The sequence below is a fragment of the Cygnus olor genome, chromosome 8, assembly GCF_009769625.2.
Source record: "Cygnus olor isolate bCygOlo1 chromosome 8, bCygOlo1.pri.v2, whole genome shotgun sequence".
Classification (NCBI taxonomy): Eukaryota; Metazoa; Chordata; class Aves; order Anseriformes; family Anatidae; genus Cygnus; species Cygnus olor.
In genome coordinates this window covers 5,470,213-5,485,308 of record NC_049176.1, presented here as the reverse complement: position 1 = coordinate 5,485,308, position 15,096 = coordinate 5,470,213, and the positions used below count along the sequence as shown (strand labels likewise).

General features: G+C 35.9%; 1 protein-coding gene across 1 annotated transcript in view; it reads left to right on the top strand.

Annotated features, from left to right (window-relative positions):
- VAV3 (vav guanine nucleotide exchange factor 3) overlaps positions 1-15,096 on the top strand; it is a 167,980-nt gene that overhangs the window by 140,412 nt on the left and 12,472 nt on the right. Inside the window, exons 21-25 of the mRNA XM_040566157.1 lie at positions 3,101-3,166; positions 7,223-7,257; positions 8,638-8,754; positions 9,439-9,526; positions 13,264-13,393. Of these exons, the coding sequence (XP_040422091.1) occupies positions 3,101-3,166; positions 7,223-7,257; positions 8,638-8,754; positions 9,439-9,526; positions 13,264-13,393 (436 nt within the window). The remainder of the gene's footprint in view (positions 1-3,100; positions 3,167-7,222; positions 7,258-8,637; positions 8,755-9,438; positions 9,527-13,263; positions 13,394-15,096) is intronic.

The window sequence follows — 15,096 nt, the reverse complement described above, 5'->3', positions numbered from 1 at the left end:
GTAATAGTGTATATATATGTTAAAAACAGTTCTGTCCAGTCAGTTGCTTTTGCTTTTATGATGACCCTAAGTCTTTACAGGGAGTGTTCAAAGGAAATGAAATGCTTACTCATCAAACAGTAAGCAATTAGCAAGCAGGAAATGTAAAATAGAAAGAAATGATTAGTAGAAGTGAAGCATGGTGGCATGATAATTTTGCTGTTAATCATGACCAGTTGATAGATAGATTTTAAATTTTAAAACCATCATCTGACAAGTCAGTTTCTTGTATGATCGACACCAAGCCTTGATGAGTTTAGCTAGGATTTCTGAAGGTAAATAAATTAACCTACTATCCGAAGAGCATTATCAAATGACTTATATCAGTTCATTATCTACAGAACATTTTCTAGTGAGCACTTTCCTTGAGCAATCTGTGATAAATCAAAACCTGTTCTGTTTTAGGGGTTGGTTTTGTTTAACTAGCAAAGACATCTGAAGTTATCCAATGTAAAGCTTTTCCTCAGAAGGCAAAGGCTTTCTTGGGGGTTCTCTCAGTGTTTATTACATTCGTGGTATTGTTCAAAATGTAAAGGCAAAGTTTAGTACCAGTCGTAGTACTTGGGGAATTGGTGTCCCAGTGATGGTAGTGATGATTTGTATGATCAGAGAGTCTGTCCACGTGACGACTACTGCTTTCACTTTGGGTTTGGTATACGTCCATAGAATGCATGCTACACTTGTAGCCTCTTCTTGCCCAACAAAATGACACACATTTTGACACAAAATGTCCCACAGCATCTTCTGACAAGTGGGAGTATTTCTTAATCGGTACCTTTTATGTTAGTTTGTCCACTGATGACAGTTTCTTGCCACTTTTCATTTCAATGAATATTAGGTGTGTCAAATGAATCTTCACATGATTCATTTTCTGCTGCAAGTGTGGTTGATTTGCTACCTGCAGAATAAGTAATGAAAGTGCGCATACGTGTTAAAATGTTATCCAGCCTATGGATTACAGTTCAGTTCCTTTGTTCTGAGTGTGTCTACATTGTAACATCTGCATTGTGATGATAATGATTTAGTGTGTGGAGCACAGCTAATCTCATGATTTTTGCAGCTCTGCTGGATTTTTAAGCTGTGATTCATGGCACTGTGTGCTCATAACAGCATCTAAACCAGGTAGTATAATGCTGGCTCTGCATCTTACTGCCTCGTGGTTGGGTCTTTCTGTACATGCTGCAGTTCATTTAGTGGCTGCAATGTGGCTTTTCTGTTCCCCCCACCTTCAACTTGAGGGCATGAAACAGCTATGTTCTTGTTATAGTGTGGTGCAGATTGAAGCATTTAAGTGCCTGCAAGCTAAAACGAGCTTTCATTCTAGACTTGTGGGTGGACAAGAAAAATTCTGGAGGAGAAAGATAATCCTGCAAGTATCCAGACTGTATTTCTGATTTGAAGGATGTGGCACTTTGATAATGTCCATGGTGTTTCAAACACTATTGAACATTTGAAAAGATGTCCCTTCTTGCGCTGTCAGAAGGTACCAGAGATCTCTGACCCTGAGCTCATCAGATTTTGATCTTTTGGCTGGTCTCTAGATGTGGACATACGTTGCATGATGTATCATCTATTTCAGCTTCTTTTACCTTATATAAATGTTTCACATATATAACAGTGGTTTGTGGACACATACAAACTTATTGTTTAATTGTGCTGCTTAGAATGCCTTTTCTCATTAATATATTTTTTCTAGTGGCTGGCTGTATTGACTGTGATATCACTGTTCAGATGAGATTAGTATGGTAAATAGGGATCGTTAAGATGGGAGACTGTTGGAGGTATGTAAGTCAAACCTGTAATTCAGAGGTATTCACACTGGGGGGTAAATACAGTATAAGGATGCAAATTCAGGCAGACAGAAGGAAAGTGTTTCTGAAGCATTTTTCCCCTTAAACTTTGTGTTGCAGGTATGTAGTCAAAATAATAAATGTTGCTTTCAAGATTACATTGCTAACAAAATACTTGCTCTTGCTCTTATTGCCAAGTGCTGATAGTATGTTATGTCAGCATATTAAACTTAATGGAGCTTAAGCATTTATGTGCTCTCTAAAATCTGTTAAATGACAACATTTACTTGCCAAAATGCACCTTTTGATGCCTTCATTTTAGACACCTGTTTGGAAATTTTAGCCATGTGTTTTATGCTGCTCTGAGTGATCTGGTTGGCATGGTCACAGCTGAATGTTTACTAGCACTAGAAAGGTGTGGTTTTCTTTTTTTTTCTTTTTTTTCTTTTTTTTTCCTGTTCTGACTGGCTGAGAAAGAGCTCTTCAGGAAGGCTTGGTGATGAATTTGCTGCTGCTTAGGCATGGCTCTGTAATGATCAGGTCACATTTGGCACTGAGAAGCCCAGAGGACCTTGGTGGTCCTGCAACTTTGATGGAACCCAACTGGTACCCCAAGGGCTCAGTTTAGGCCTTGGTGAATACACTGCTGCAGCTCGTCTGCCAGCTGCGTGCCCACATCGACAATGTTGTTGTGACTATGGCATAAGACAGTAAATCTTGACTTCTGTTGGTGTTCTTGTGCCCACACAATTTCCAGTGATTCGCACAATTTAGGGAAAATCTTAACTGTAGAATTTGGTATCCGAATTGGCTGATTTATTATTAGCTATAAGCTCCTATTGGAGTTGGCATGATTTCTTGGGTGCTGCAACCGTTACTGCATGGTGGTGGTGTTTGGGGGTTCTGTGATGTTGTAGCGAGGCAGCTCTTACTAGAGTGATGCCAACTCAGGTGGAAGTGACTTGAAAGGAGGTAATTGGAATCACCTTTAATGAAGACTTCAGACACTGCAGACATTAACAGGACTGGGAATTACAACTCAGGCTCGGAGTACACCTTGTGCTTTATCTCCCGGAACTCTCATCTATGTCATCTATAATTACTACGTAATTGTATATTTTTTAAAAATACCATTGAGTAACTCTTTATTAGAGTAGCATTTTTATTCTAAGGGCTCTCTTTGGTAAACTCTTATGGTTCTAAGCTGCTGTGCGTGTATTATTTATTATTAATCGCCATAATGTCTCAAAAATGGGATTTTTTTTTTCTAGGGCAGAAATCTAACAACAGGAGAGCTTGGCTTCTTCCCAAGTGATGCAGTAAAGCCTAGCCCATGTGTAAGTACAGTTGTTCATTTCAGTTTGTCAATTTATAGGAAATTTTCCTAGTTCATACCAGCACTTTATTAATCTTACCTTACCAAAATCCTATTATTTCTAGTTCCTTTGTGTTTTTGTGGTGTTCTGTATTGCTTAAAATAGAGCATTGTAATACTTTAATTTACTGGATTTAAGTTGCACATGTTAAGAAAACATGTTTCAGAGGTAGGTTTAACTTTTGGGAATATTAATAAATTGAACTGTCTAAAGAGTCCTCGGAATATAGAACAAACGCATTTTATGTGCAAGTATACTTTCTTCCTTCCCGCACAGCAAGGTGAGAATGCTATGGTTCTAATCTATTGCCCAGTCACTTTGGGTTAGAGAGAGAGATTACACTGTGAGTAGTGAGTTTAAAAATGCGTGAAACTGAAATAAAACTGAATTGAGAGTACTTGATAAATCTCATCTCTGTACATTCTTACCTGCCTTTATTTAACTCAATGATTTTCTTAATCAAGAGAAATGCAAGATAAAAAAAAAAAATAACAATGAATGCTCATGATTTTTGTGTATGGATGTGATGACTGCATTAAAAGGCTGCGTGCTTGGTCCTTCATTCTGTCCTCTGTGATGATGTGCATCAGATCACTGTTTGTCCCTTTGTTGAGATAGTTCATGTAAACACATAACCGTGACGAATTATATTCCCCACTTTGCTTTGACAGCTTTTTAAACTTGATTCACAACAGTTTGACTTATTAATGGAATTACTTTCATTACAGCAATCAAGATGCCACTTAATCGTCTATAAGTAGATGGAACCAGCTGTTAGTGGCTACATTTTGATATGCCTTTAACGCTTACATTATCCCATAGTTTCTCAAACAAATACATGTGATCCTAAAGAATAAACACATTGTTATATCTTGAGACATCTTTACTGTATATTTTGAGAGTTTTGTTTGAAGGATGCACAGAATTTCTATAAGCACAAGGTATACTAAATTGAGTGACAGAACAGGTCTGTAATGGTGTTGAAAATGTTATATGAGCTTAGCTTCCTTCTCCAGATACCTTGGTTATTATAAAAGTTGTGGATTTCTTGTGCCCTGGTGTCACCACCAGTGCTGCTGGACACAGGCAATACATGCTGTGGATTGGCTTTAGGTTCCTGAAGCCACACAGTCAGTCATACTGTAGTATTGCTGACAGCAACTGCGGCAACATTTCAGGAACCACCACTATACTTTAAAGCAGAGGAAGCGAGATATCCAGACTTATGAAAAATGCTGTTGGGGGTGTTGTGAAGGTTGCGTTCCAGTGATAAAACTTGCTGCGAAGTTCAGAAATAAACTATTAAAAGGAGTATTGAAAATAATACAATTTTACAGAGTGAATAAATATTATTCATGAAACGTTACCAACTGATGTCGTGATCAGACCAAAAAGAAAAACTGATGCTTCACCACTGTTAACCTGGAAGGATGAAATATAAACATGTTATTATGACAAATGACGCAGTTAAAGAAACTGAAACATCGATCAGGTTTTTTAACATGCTATAACTTTTACTATTATTATTAAGTCTAACAGTCTTTACAATCAGCTGATATAAAAATGCCCAGAAACAGCATAAAATACATATCTCAAAAGACTTTAGGAATGAATATTGAATGAAAAACTGCTGAGCTCCAGAATATCTATATTCCAGACTTTTCACAGATGTACCTATAAACAATTTCTTCCTGTTTGCCGTAAGTAGTATATATCATTAGATATTTTCTACACTAAAAGAGTAACGTCTGGTCCTTCCTGGCTTTCCTACAGTTTCCTCATTTCTATTGAGGTATTGTATATATAGCACAATGTGAGCCAAGAGCTTCAGGAATAACATTTGATTTTACTCTATTTCCTGACAGTGAACAATGGTTGTTGTATATCTTGGTCTATTGAAAATAATTGAAAAGGACTAATCATCTATGGTTTAACTGCTCTGAAGCATGGCCTTAAAACCATCTTCAAATTTGTATGTTCTTTCCAACATAGCAGGGATGCTTGACACATGAAGGGTGTTTGTTTTTAAACTATTTTTTCCTGCTGCTGTTGATAATATATGTTAATTAATCTTATGGGGGATAATGGAAATCATTCATGGTGCAATTTTTTTGTAGATGAAATTTATTATTTGAGATATCTTGCAACATGTAAAGAGTCTGCAAATGCTCCCTTGGCTTTGAAATACCCCATTTGATTGCTTCACTAAAATATTTCTCATGGAAATTCTTTCTCAGGATGTTCATAAGGTGCTATTTTTTTTACCGAAGTCTCACCATTAGAGGCAGAAATGCTTTAGTAACCCCGTCAGTAGTTGTGGCAATACCTAGTGCCGTTGCTGCTGGCAGTGGTAATACCTAGCTGTGTTAGGCCCTTACACGTCCGAGGGGTTTGCATACCACCAGCACTACAGTACTGCTGTTCGAGGGCCCTTTGCCTATGCTGTTAGGGAGTAACGTATTTTTGTCTGTTGTTCCTCTTTTCTCCCAAGAACTAGACTAATGTGGTAACTGTTTTAACACCTGGATAGATGTACTGCTGTGCAAACTTGAGCATGTGGCCATGCTTTTTTTATTGCAAAGAACTTAAATCTGTTCCATATTAGTACTTGTCTTGTTATTTAAAGAAAATGTACATTTGGGACTGTCCTGTGTAATTGACAATTTTATCATAAACATCTTGGATGGAGAGGCATTCGAGTAAGTGGTTATATCTTAGTTTGCTTACTACCTTTGGACTGTTGCTGCTGTAACTGCAGAATAGGGTGCTTAAACATGCAGCGGTATGTAGTGTTTTTTTTTTTCACTTCAAGGTCAGGTCTAGCGACCTCATAGAAAACACTTGGTTGATACCTGAGGTCATCTGTATATAGCTGCATGTTATTTAGCATACAAGCTAGTGGGAGTTATAATTAATTTAAATTTCAAGTATTTCATATTAGTGGGCCTGTATAATACTGTCTTTCTGAGTTAATCTGTGTTTGGAAGTCTCTGATGAATACAGTCTGTATATCATTAAAAATTGTAAGAAGAATGATACTGTAATTTTTGCCTTATTAGGTTCCAGAAAATAATAGAACATTCTTTGGTTTTACTGAGGAAAAAAAGCACAACTACTTATTTTAAAATATATGACAGTAGGTTATAAGGCTGCAAAATGTGCGCTAAGCTTCCACTAAAATCAATTTTTTAGCACCTTGCAAGTTTCTCACAAATTATTTTAGAGGAGAAGGATAATGCTGACGTATCAGACAACAGTGGAGAGATGGTAAAGATAAAATGCTGAGTTTTGTGAGGACTGCTATATTGTGCTATTTTGCATGTATTAAAATTATCTAGACATTCTTATATACATGAGATATATGTATCTGTATATATCTTATATATATAAGATATATACATATATATACATATATATACATATAACATCCATTTTACAAACTGATTGTAGTTTGCTTCATTTTAAAAATTTATTCCATAGTGCAAGAGTAAAACAAAGTACAAAGGTATGAATGAAGTCATAGAATACAATCCATGTATTAGTGTTACCTCTCTGTGATTATGTACTATGTTTCCTAGTAGACAGTCTTCCTAGGACTCACATAATCTTGGAAACATGGAGTGAAATCTGTAAATGTTAATGTATATTTGTTGCAAATTTTAAAGTATTTTTCAACAATGTACCATGAGGCTATTGTAAGTACTAATTTTAACGTAGGCTTTGTCAAAAGAAAAAGTATGACAGTTCTGTTAATAAATGAATAAAAACAGTAAAAAAAAAAAAAAAAATCTGTCATAGCAGCAAAAGGTTAAAATATTCTGTGGTATTCCAGAAGAGTATAGAATATTTGCTTTTTATTTTAAGTTTCTTAAAATTAAAATAGAATTCCAGACTAATTAGATTGTCTATTTCTTTTTTCTTGTTTTATGTGAATAAAGTATTAGATCAATACTGTTTATGTGCTGAATAGAAAAAAATCATCTTGATCTCCATTCTCTTGTATTTCCTTTGTCTTAGGTTCCTAAACCAGTAGACTATTCGTCACAACTGTGGTGAGTCATTGTCTAATCTTATAAGAAGCATCTCTTTGAAAGAAGTGGTCATAGAAAGATAACTGCTTATTACAGTTTAATTTACGAAAACGGCACCATGCATTGTCTAAAAGTGTTTCTGACGTAATAATGTGCTTAATGATTTTGACATTTTATTTACAAGTTTGTAGCCTTAGTCCCAGAGGTCTGAAATGGAATTGTAAGAGATCGGTATAATATGAAGCATGCAAGTACATCTTACATGCTAAGTAACTAAAGAGAAGGATTAATGTTAAATAAATTTGGTCTTGTGAATAATTCTGCTTTTCCTTAAAAACAAACACACATGTCTAGCAGTGTAAGAGGACAGTGTATCAGAACTACAATTAACTGCTGGTATGGGGTATATGTAGTGTTGTGAACAAACCCTTTACTGGAATTCAGCCCACCTCCGGAAAAGACACATGCTGATTCTGAGAGAACAGATTAATCATCGGTTGTGTTCTTTCACTGGTTTTATACTTTGTCATTTAGAGATGAATTCTGATTTCCTCTAGCTTGCGTGAAGTGAAATCAGAATCAGATGAAAACATTGATTTTTCACAATAAGCCAAATAGAATGTTTAACATCTAAAATTTTGTATTTGTAATTCAATTCTAACACTTGCTGTGTTTCTAAATGGACATCACTGTGATCAGTCTTGATTTTCTAAGATTTTGTAAAACTTAACTGAAAAATTACTTCAGGCTGAAATGCTGTAAAAAGTCCTGTATTGTGTGATAAACTTCAAAATGCATTCTTCCTGGTGTGTTTGATAAAATAACTTCTTTTTAAGATCTTTTTAAACTGATAGTGATACATTAGCAGGAAATTTTTCAGAGTAGTGGTCTCTGACATTGAGTGCTTTTAGATTATTTTCTAAAATGGTAAAATCAGCATCATTTTCCTGTAAGGTAGGTCACTTTCCCCCCTCTTCAGTTAACAGCTTAGCCTCTAGTTTTGCAGTGTCTACAGACAGCTTCTTATGTAGTCCCTCCTAAACTGGCAAGGTGCAGAACAAGGGCACAAATCTACTTATGCAGTCGGACTGCAGAATCAGTGACTTACTTGTCTTACCTTCTGTGGTGATTTTACCCTGCTGGACAGCTGAACTCCACCACACTGCTCTATCACTCCCCATCCTCAAAGAAAAAGACCTTTTCTAACTAAGGATTTCCCGACACCCATTGCATAGCTTCTTTGCACTTTATTGAAAGTCCTGGAATTAGCATTCAATTCCAATTGATGTGTTTGTACATCACCATCTCATGCAGAGTATCAGGACTCTGCATTGCATGTTTGGTAGCTATCTTTGTACCTTTGGGAGGACTCAAAGACAATTTTACTTTTCTGTGTTGCAGGTTTGCAGGAGCAATGGAAAGATTACAAGCAGAGAGTGAACTTATTAACAGAGTAAACAGCACTTACCTGGTGCGGCACAGAACCAAAGAGTCAGGAGAATATGCGATTAGTATTAAGTAAGTAGGATAAGATCTACAGAAAGTTTTTCTGTTTTCATTTATGTTTAAATAACTCGATATTTGAAATCGATAAGGAAAGAAATAAAAAGTTTGTCAATTTATATAACCATACACCATCTTTAAGAGTCAGTTTAGGAAAACTGAATTTGCTGACAAATGCATGGACTTATAGTAAGAAGTAGTAGTTTTATAATGTTAGTGTAGCAAACAGGTATACAAAAATGATAGTATAATATGTTGGGTAAAACTGAACTAGTGTTTGAAATGTGATATGATCTGCTTCTTTTAAGTGAGTAAGAATGTTTCATTTTCTTCAGTAGGCATTTGTTAAAACTCTGCATTTCAGAAAAACATGTCCATAAAATTCCATGGACAGAAATTATCACGAAGGTCTTGTTTGCTTTCATATTGATTATCAGCATGAATTTAAAAGCAAGCAAAATGTGGGAATTCCGGATTAGAACAATTAGTTGAAACTTCTTTTCTCAATACAGATTACCTCTTCAGCTGTACTTTAATAAATATATTTGGTTAATTAGATGTCAACTTTGTTTTGGCACGGATATACATTTTGTCCTAAGAATTTATTTGTATAGTGTTACTGGGGCAGGCCCTCAGGTAACTATTGATTGCCTCTGATTAAAAACACATTTATATTCATAAGTTATTCATTGCCCACAGGTACAATAACGAAGTGAAACACATCAAGATTTTAACAAGAGATGGCTTTTTCCACATTGCAGAAAATAGAAAATTTAAAAATTTAATGGTAAGTATTGATTAGGTTTTTAACAAGGGGTGATTTCTATGTAACTTGCTGTTAAAGTGTCTGCTGCTTTGGTTTGTAGAATTGCAGAAGGTTGTGGGGTGAGAGATTTGAATCATGTCCTGCAAATAGTTTTTTTTTTAAAGTGTTTATGGTTTAAACTTTAAGTGATGGTGGCATGTGCTTAATATTATGTATTTAGGGCTGGATTGTGTACCTTGCAGTGGTGTATGGATGAGAGGAGGAATTTGAATCCCATACATCAGCCCACTATAGCATTATGATAAATATTGAAAGCAGAATTTGATGTTTTTGGATATGTTTATATAACAATGATCCTCAGAAGTAGTTAGGTGAAGGTTCCTTGCCCCTACCCCCCTACGTGTCCTGAGGAGCAGAAAGATGCCTATTGATGTGTGAGTTCAGAGGGAGAAGGACGTAAGTTGAAGCTGTGTCAGTGAGCCCAGAAAAACTCGTGAGAGCTAGTCTTCCTGGTCACGGTACACCAGAGAGAGGGTAAAGAAGTGTATCTGGAAAATGGGGCTGTCAAAACTGCTGATACCTTAGAAATCCATTTTGGAATAGTCATCTGGGGTCAGTATCAACTAGTCTAAATTACAGCAATGTGTGGCTGCTTATTCACTGTAAGAGCTTGCTTATTCGCTATATTATGTTTAGTCCAATCAGTTAGTTTGCACTTATACTGCAGCCTTCCTGCATGTATATCCAAATTCTCTGAAGCAGTAAAGTAAAATGAAAGACAATGCAACCTAAGAGTAGGGAGACAAGCTTTAAAACTAGGAGGTCTTAGAAATTATTTTGTTTGAATCACTGACACTCTGTAAAACAAGAACAGTCTACAAGTGGTTTAAAAAAAAGTACAAATCTATGCTTTGTGTGACCCTGATTCAAATAAGTGCCCATTAGAATGGGACGAACATAAAATTCCTGATGAAAAATACACCAACCCGTTTCCACAATCTGATATCATTTGGCACTTAAAATCCAGGAAGTGTTTAGTGTTAGGGCTGTGGATGCTAGGGCCTTATCGTTGGTAACAACAAAGAAATCGAGGCATTCCTCAAATGCATGAAGGAGGTAGCTACTTTGTCTACAAACACTATAAATAATTGCCTGGAAACTGATCAAAACATATGACCACACTAAGATCTTGACAAAGCACGTGAGCTGGAGTTGTCCGCCTGGATAACTACTTCTGATGACGCAGTTTTATGCAGTCATGGATATTTCAAAATAGAACTGAAGGATCAGAAAATAAGTACAGGACACAACCCCCTGATAAAAAGGCAACAAAAAGAATGTGCGTTCCATCAGAGAACTGAGAGGACAAAGTAAACTTCTAGTGTTTACACTAGAGGCCTTCAGGCCTCATTGCTACCTGTTCAGCCTTGCTAACATTCAATTAGGAAAAAGTAATTTCATAACTCAGTTTTAGGATATTATAAAGGCTGCCCTTGAGAGTTAAATTGACAAGTGATAGTATAAGTACTGTTTGCATATGCTGTGGAACATCTGCTTTGTCCTGGATAGATACAAGAGGAGAAAGTAATCGTGTCTGGAAATAGAGAGGAACAAAAGTAGTTTGAGTAGAATTGGGAGCAGAAGAGACACAAGCCAGCAGTCGTGGAAACCCGAAGTAATGATTTGCAGTGACAGAATTCTGTATTGCTTGGGGAAAAATGGAGCAAAACAGCTCTTGCTTGTTGTTTTCATAGTACATTTGAAAAACTTTCACAAGAGTAATTAAAATGTGCTGCGTGTGTAAAGCATGCCTAAGGACATACAGTGAAAAGTCAGCTCCGAGGCTGGTGTGGATTACAGAGATGTGACAGACTTCTTAGAATCTTGTCCACACAGGCAGGGGCTGTGGCTACTTACCTGTTCATAAGTTTGCTACTTTAATTTGTGTAATGAGTGTTTAAGACACCAGTTGTTTTTTGACTGTTTCTAGTGTTAAAAGTGAAGGTTTTAAAAGCAACTGAATCAAGACCCGAATTTATTCTTAATTTGAAACTATTTTACGTACTTTGCCAATTAATAGAATCTATCTAGTTGATATTCTTGCTATCTTTCCCAGTCCACATAATTCTCAAACTTGGGGTGCAAAAGTAATAAAATAAGTTTCATACTAACTGTTTTTCCATTTATCTGGAAATCTTACTTTAAATGGTGCTTCTTAAAAATGACCCTCTTCGTTGCCTTGGTAATTTGAATGTCTCTTGTACCTGGTGTTATGTGAAAGAAAATTTGGTTGCTGACATTGTGGCTTGCCTGCTATTGCTAATGTCAAGGTAACAACGTGCAAACAGTTCTTATTCTCCTGGCCTTCCTGCTTAGTTGTCGTGTCTGGCAGTCTGTGATTATGAACTGTTTAAAGCAGGTATAGATTTTACTTAGCTTTAGACTGTTTTAGAAGCATTTCTGGAGACATACAACAGCTCACAGCATGGGAAGCAAAGTGTTCCAGAGTTCAGTTCGGAAGATAAACTTCAGTCTGTTATCACAAACGTATGATTTAGGCAGTAGATCTTGGACTAAATCATTTGGGAGTAATTTTGTTGGCTGGAATTAATATATCTCTGAACTGATCTAGGTTAATAATTTAGGTTTTTTTGAACTACAAGGAATTGATTGAATACAGTACAATTTCCTTATTTTGACTTAAGTTTGGCTTGGTCAACTCTTGATTTTAGAAATCTAAATGTAAGTATTTAGAATTGAATGATAGAGGGAGTTAGTGGTAGGAGTGAAGGGTTTGCAGTAAATATATTGCTTTGCAATTGCATTTCTGAAGAGTGAAATCTCACAGTTGAGGTAACGTTAATCAAATAAAATATGTTTGCTTATAATTATCTGGTTACTTCTAATCTTATTCCAGGCTCCTTGTACAAACTGTATGATGTTGTCATTATTAGAACTGATTCAAATCTAAGAGCCAGTGACAGGGGTTGAAGGTTGCAAAGAAAGAACATGAATTGTCAGTATTTTGATGTGTGCTGCCTTCTTTAGAATAGAAACTTAAGTAATTTATCTCCTTGGTTACATAAACTATGTGATCCAATTCAATGTGTATATGAAGAAATGTGGAAGTTTTTGGATTGGGCCCAAGGAAAATGTGAAATGCTGGATTTTTTTATGCAATGTGCAGTATGAGGGAAAAATAATAATGGCAGAACCTTGAAACTTTCATATGGTCCATGTATCTGCACATCAAGTTGTTGCCTTATATGCAAGCCTTACATGCTTATTTGGGGTCTGTGTGCTTATAAATTCATTTGTGGTTGAATATCACATATTGCAAAAGAAATTTGTGAAAACAGACAGTTGCCATTATATACTTAACGAACATTGCCTCCAGCCTGACTGGAGAGTAGCAAATACATGCTCAGCATGGCTCAAAGGAGCAGTAAGTGTTGACTCTGACTATAAAGTTCTATTAAAAAAAAAAAAGCATATATGTATCATTTTAGTGAAAAATAAGCTTTCACTGTATAAATGTGTTCCTTACTCCAGGGTAAGGATTAAATGACACATTGTTGAATGAGTTGAAGTATAAAATGAACAAATATTTAGGATACTTGATTTTTTCATATATGTCCTCTGTGGGATGTTGTATATACAAATAACCTTACTTTATAAAACAGACATTGACTGTACACCAGAATCTTGAAAAGGATGTCATTTCAGTTTCCAATGACGTTGTTTTTCCTTTCTGGAAGGAACTTGTAGAGTACTACAAGCACCACTCTCTCAAAGAAGGCTTTCGAAGTCTGGATACTACTCTTCAGTTTCCGTATAAAGAATCTGAAAACTCATCGGGTCAAAGGAGTAGCAGAACGGGTGGCAACTGTAAGTATTTTAAATTTATGTACTATTTTCTATCATAAATATTACAAGGGAAAGGTACCCTAAATATATTCATTTTCTATTTTTGACATATAACCAATTAATATGGTAATGCCTTTAGTTAGGATTTTTTTAAGCTAAGCAGATTCATACCTGTCAAGAGGTTTATAAACATGTCTAGCAAGTTTGTCTTCCTGCCAAACATAAAATCTCCTTGATATTCAAAAATCTATTAGGAATTCTGTTGAGAGAATAAATCACATCCTGTCTATTTTTTTCGGATATTTGCTGAAGTGTTAATAAGTATCTGTGACAATTTCTAATCCTTACAAAAGGATTTAAATAAATCAGTCTTGTAGTGCAGCTGTATGAACTAGGATCTCAATAACACCACAAATTCCGTAGATAAGCCCAACCCTATTAGATTTACCGTAGCATAATTGTTTTTATGCTTTCCCTTTAACCTTAGATGTTTATTAAAGGCCTGTGTGCTTCTAAAGGTAAATGAACTACTGTACAATGTAAATAGCAATTAAAAAGTTCTGAAATTTAGAAGTAAACTTAAGAGATTTACAATGCACATGGTATCCTTTTTTCTAACACATTACATCTTAAGTGGAAGCTGGCTTGATTCTTAGAACATGCAAGTTCAGTGTTAATGATAAAAATTACCACATGGCCCACCTCTGGAAAATATATACCATTTCTGTCAAAGAGCAAATATTAGATTTGCAGTTCTGCAGACAGTGGCTGTATCTTTGTACTGTACCAGATAATAACAGGGAAATAAGAATTGATGGTGATTTTAACAATATGAAGACTTCTATGGAAGACCATAGAGTCCAGTCTAGTCTTTGTGATGATGAAGCTGGTGGAATTATTTTCATCTGCTGTGTTTGTAAGCTTTTGTTTACTTGCTTGCTTCTCTCTGTTCCATAACATTTCTCTAGCTTCAGAGATTTTCTTCCTCCCCTAATTAAAGTGAAGATAATTTAGGATAGGTGATTGTAAGAAACCATTGTGTCTCTGTGCATTTCATTTACTCTGTCTCTGTATCCTAATTCCTCTTTATTCCTTTTGTTTCTGTTCTCTTTCACTGCTTCCCAGGAGTTCTGTCTATTTTCTCCCTGCTATGCTGTGTCTCAGTGTATATCTGTTCTTGGTGGATTTCTGTCCCATTTTTTTCTCCCTTTACCTTGTGATCTCTATTTGCTTTTTTCTTCCTCTTGCCATCTCCTGTGCTTTCTTCATCTGTTGCCGGCTCATAGCATTGAAGCTTTATTTGTTGAGACAACAGGCCTTGCGTGTTTTTGTTTGCATTTGTTTGGTTGTTACTGAATGTCAGCAAAAACAATTCTTCTTCCCTTTCTTAGACCAGTTACTGTATGTCTATATTGTCTACCAACTTACTACTCTGTAGGAGCATTAGCTCAATTGTTCCATGCTTCACAGGATTCAATGGAAATGAACGTGGGATGCTCTCATTTTAGTCAAGGGGATGAAAAAGTGCATCTCTGCTACAGTAAATTTCAGCCATTTAATATTATAAAGCATACTGATGAGGAAAGGCAGGCTTTCTCTTAAGCCAAACTGACCAAAAAACTCTCAGTTCTCAGACTTGTATAAAACCTAATAGATGCCCACAGTTCTGCTAGCCTACCTAGCTTTACTCTGGATGACACTTCACTTAATGCATTTGACAGTTT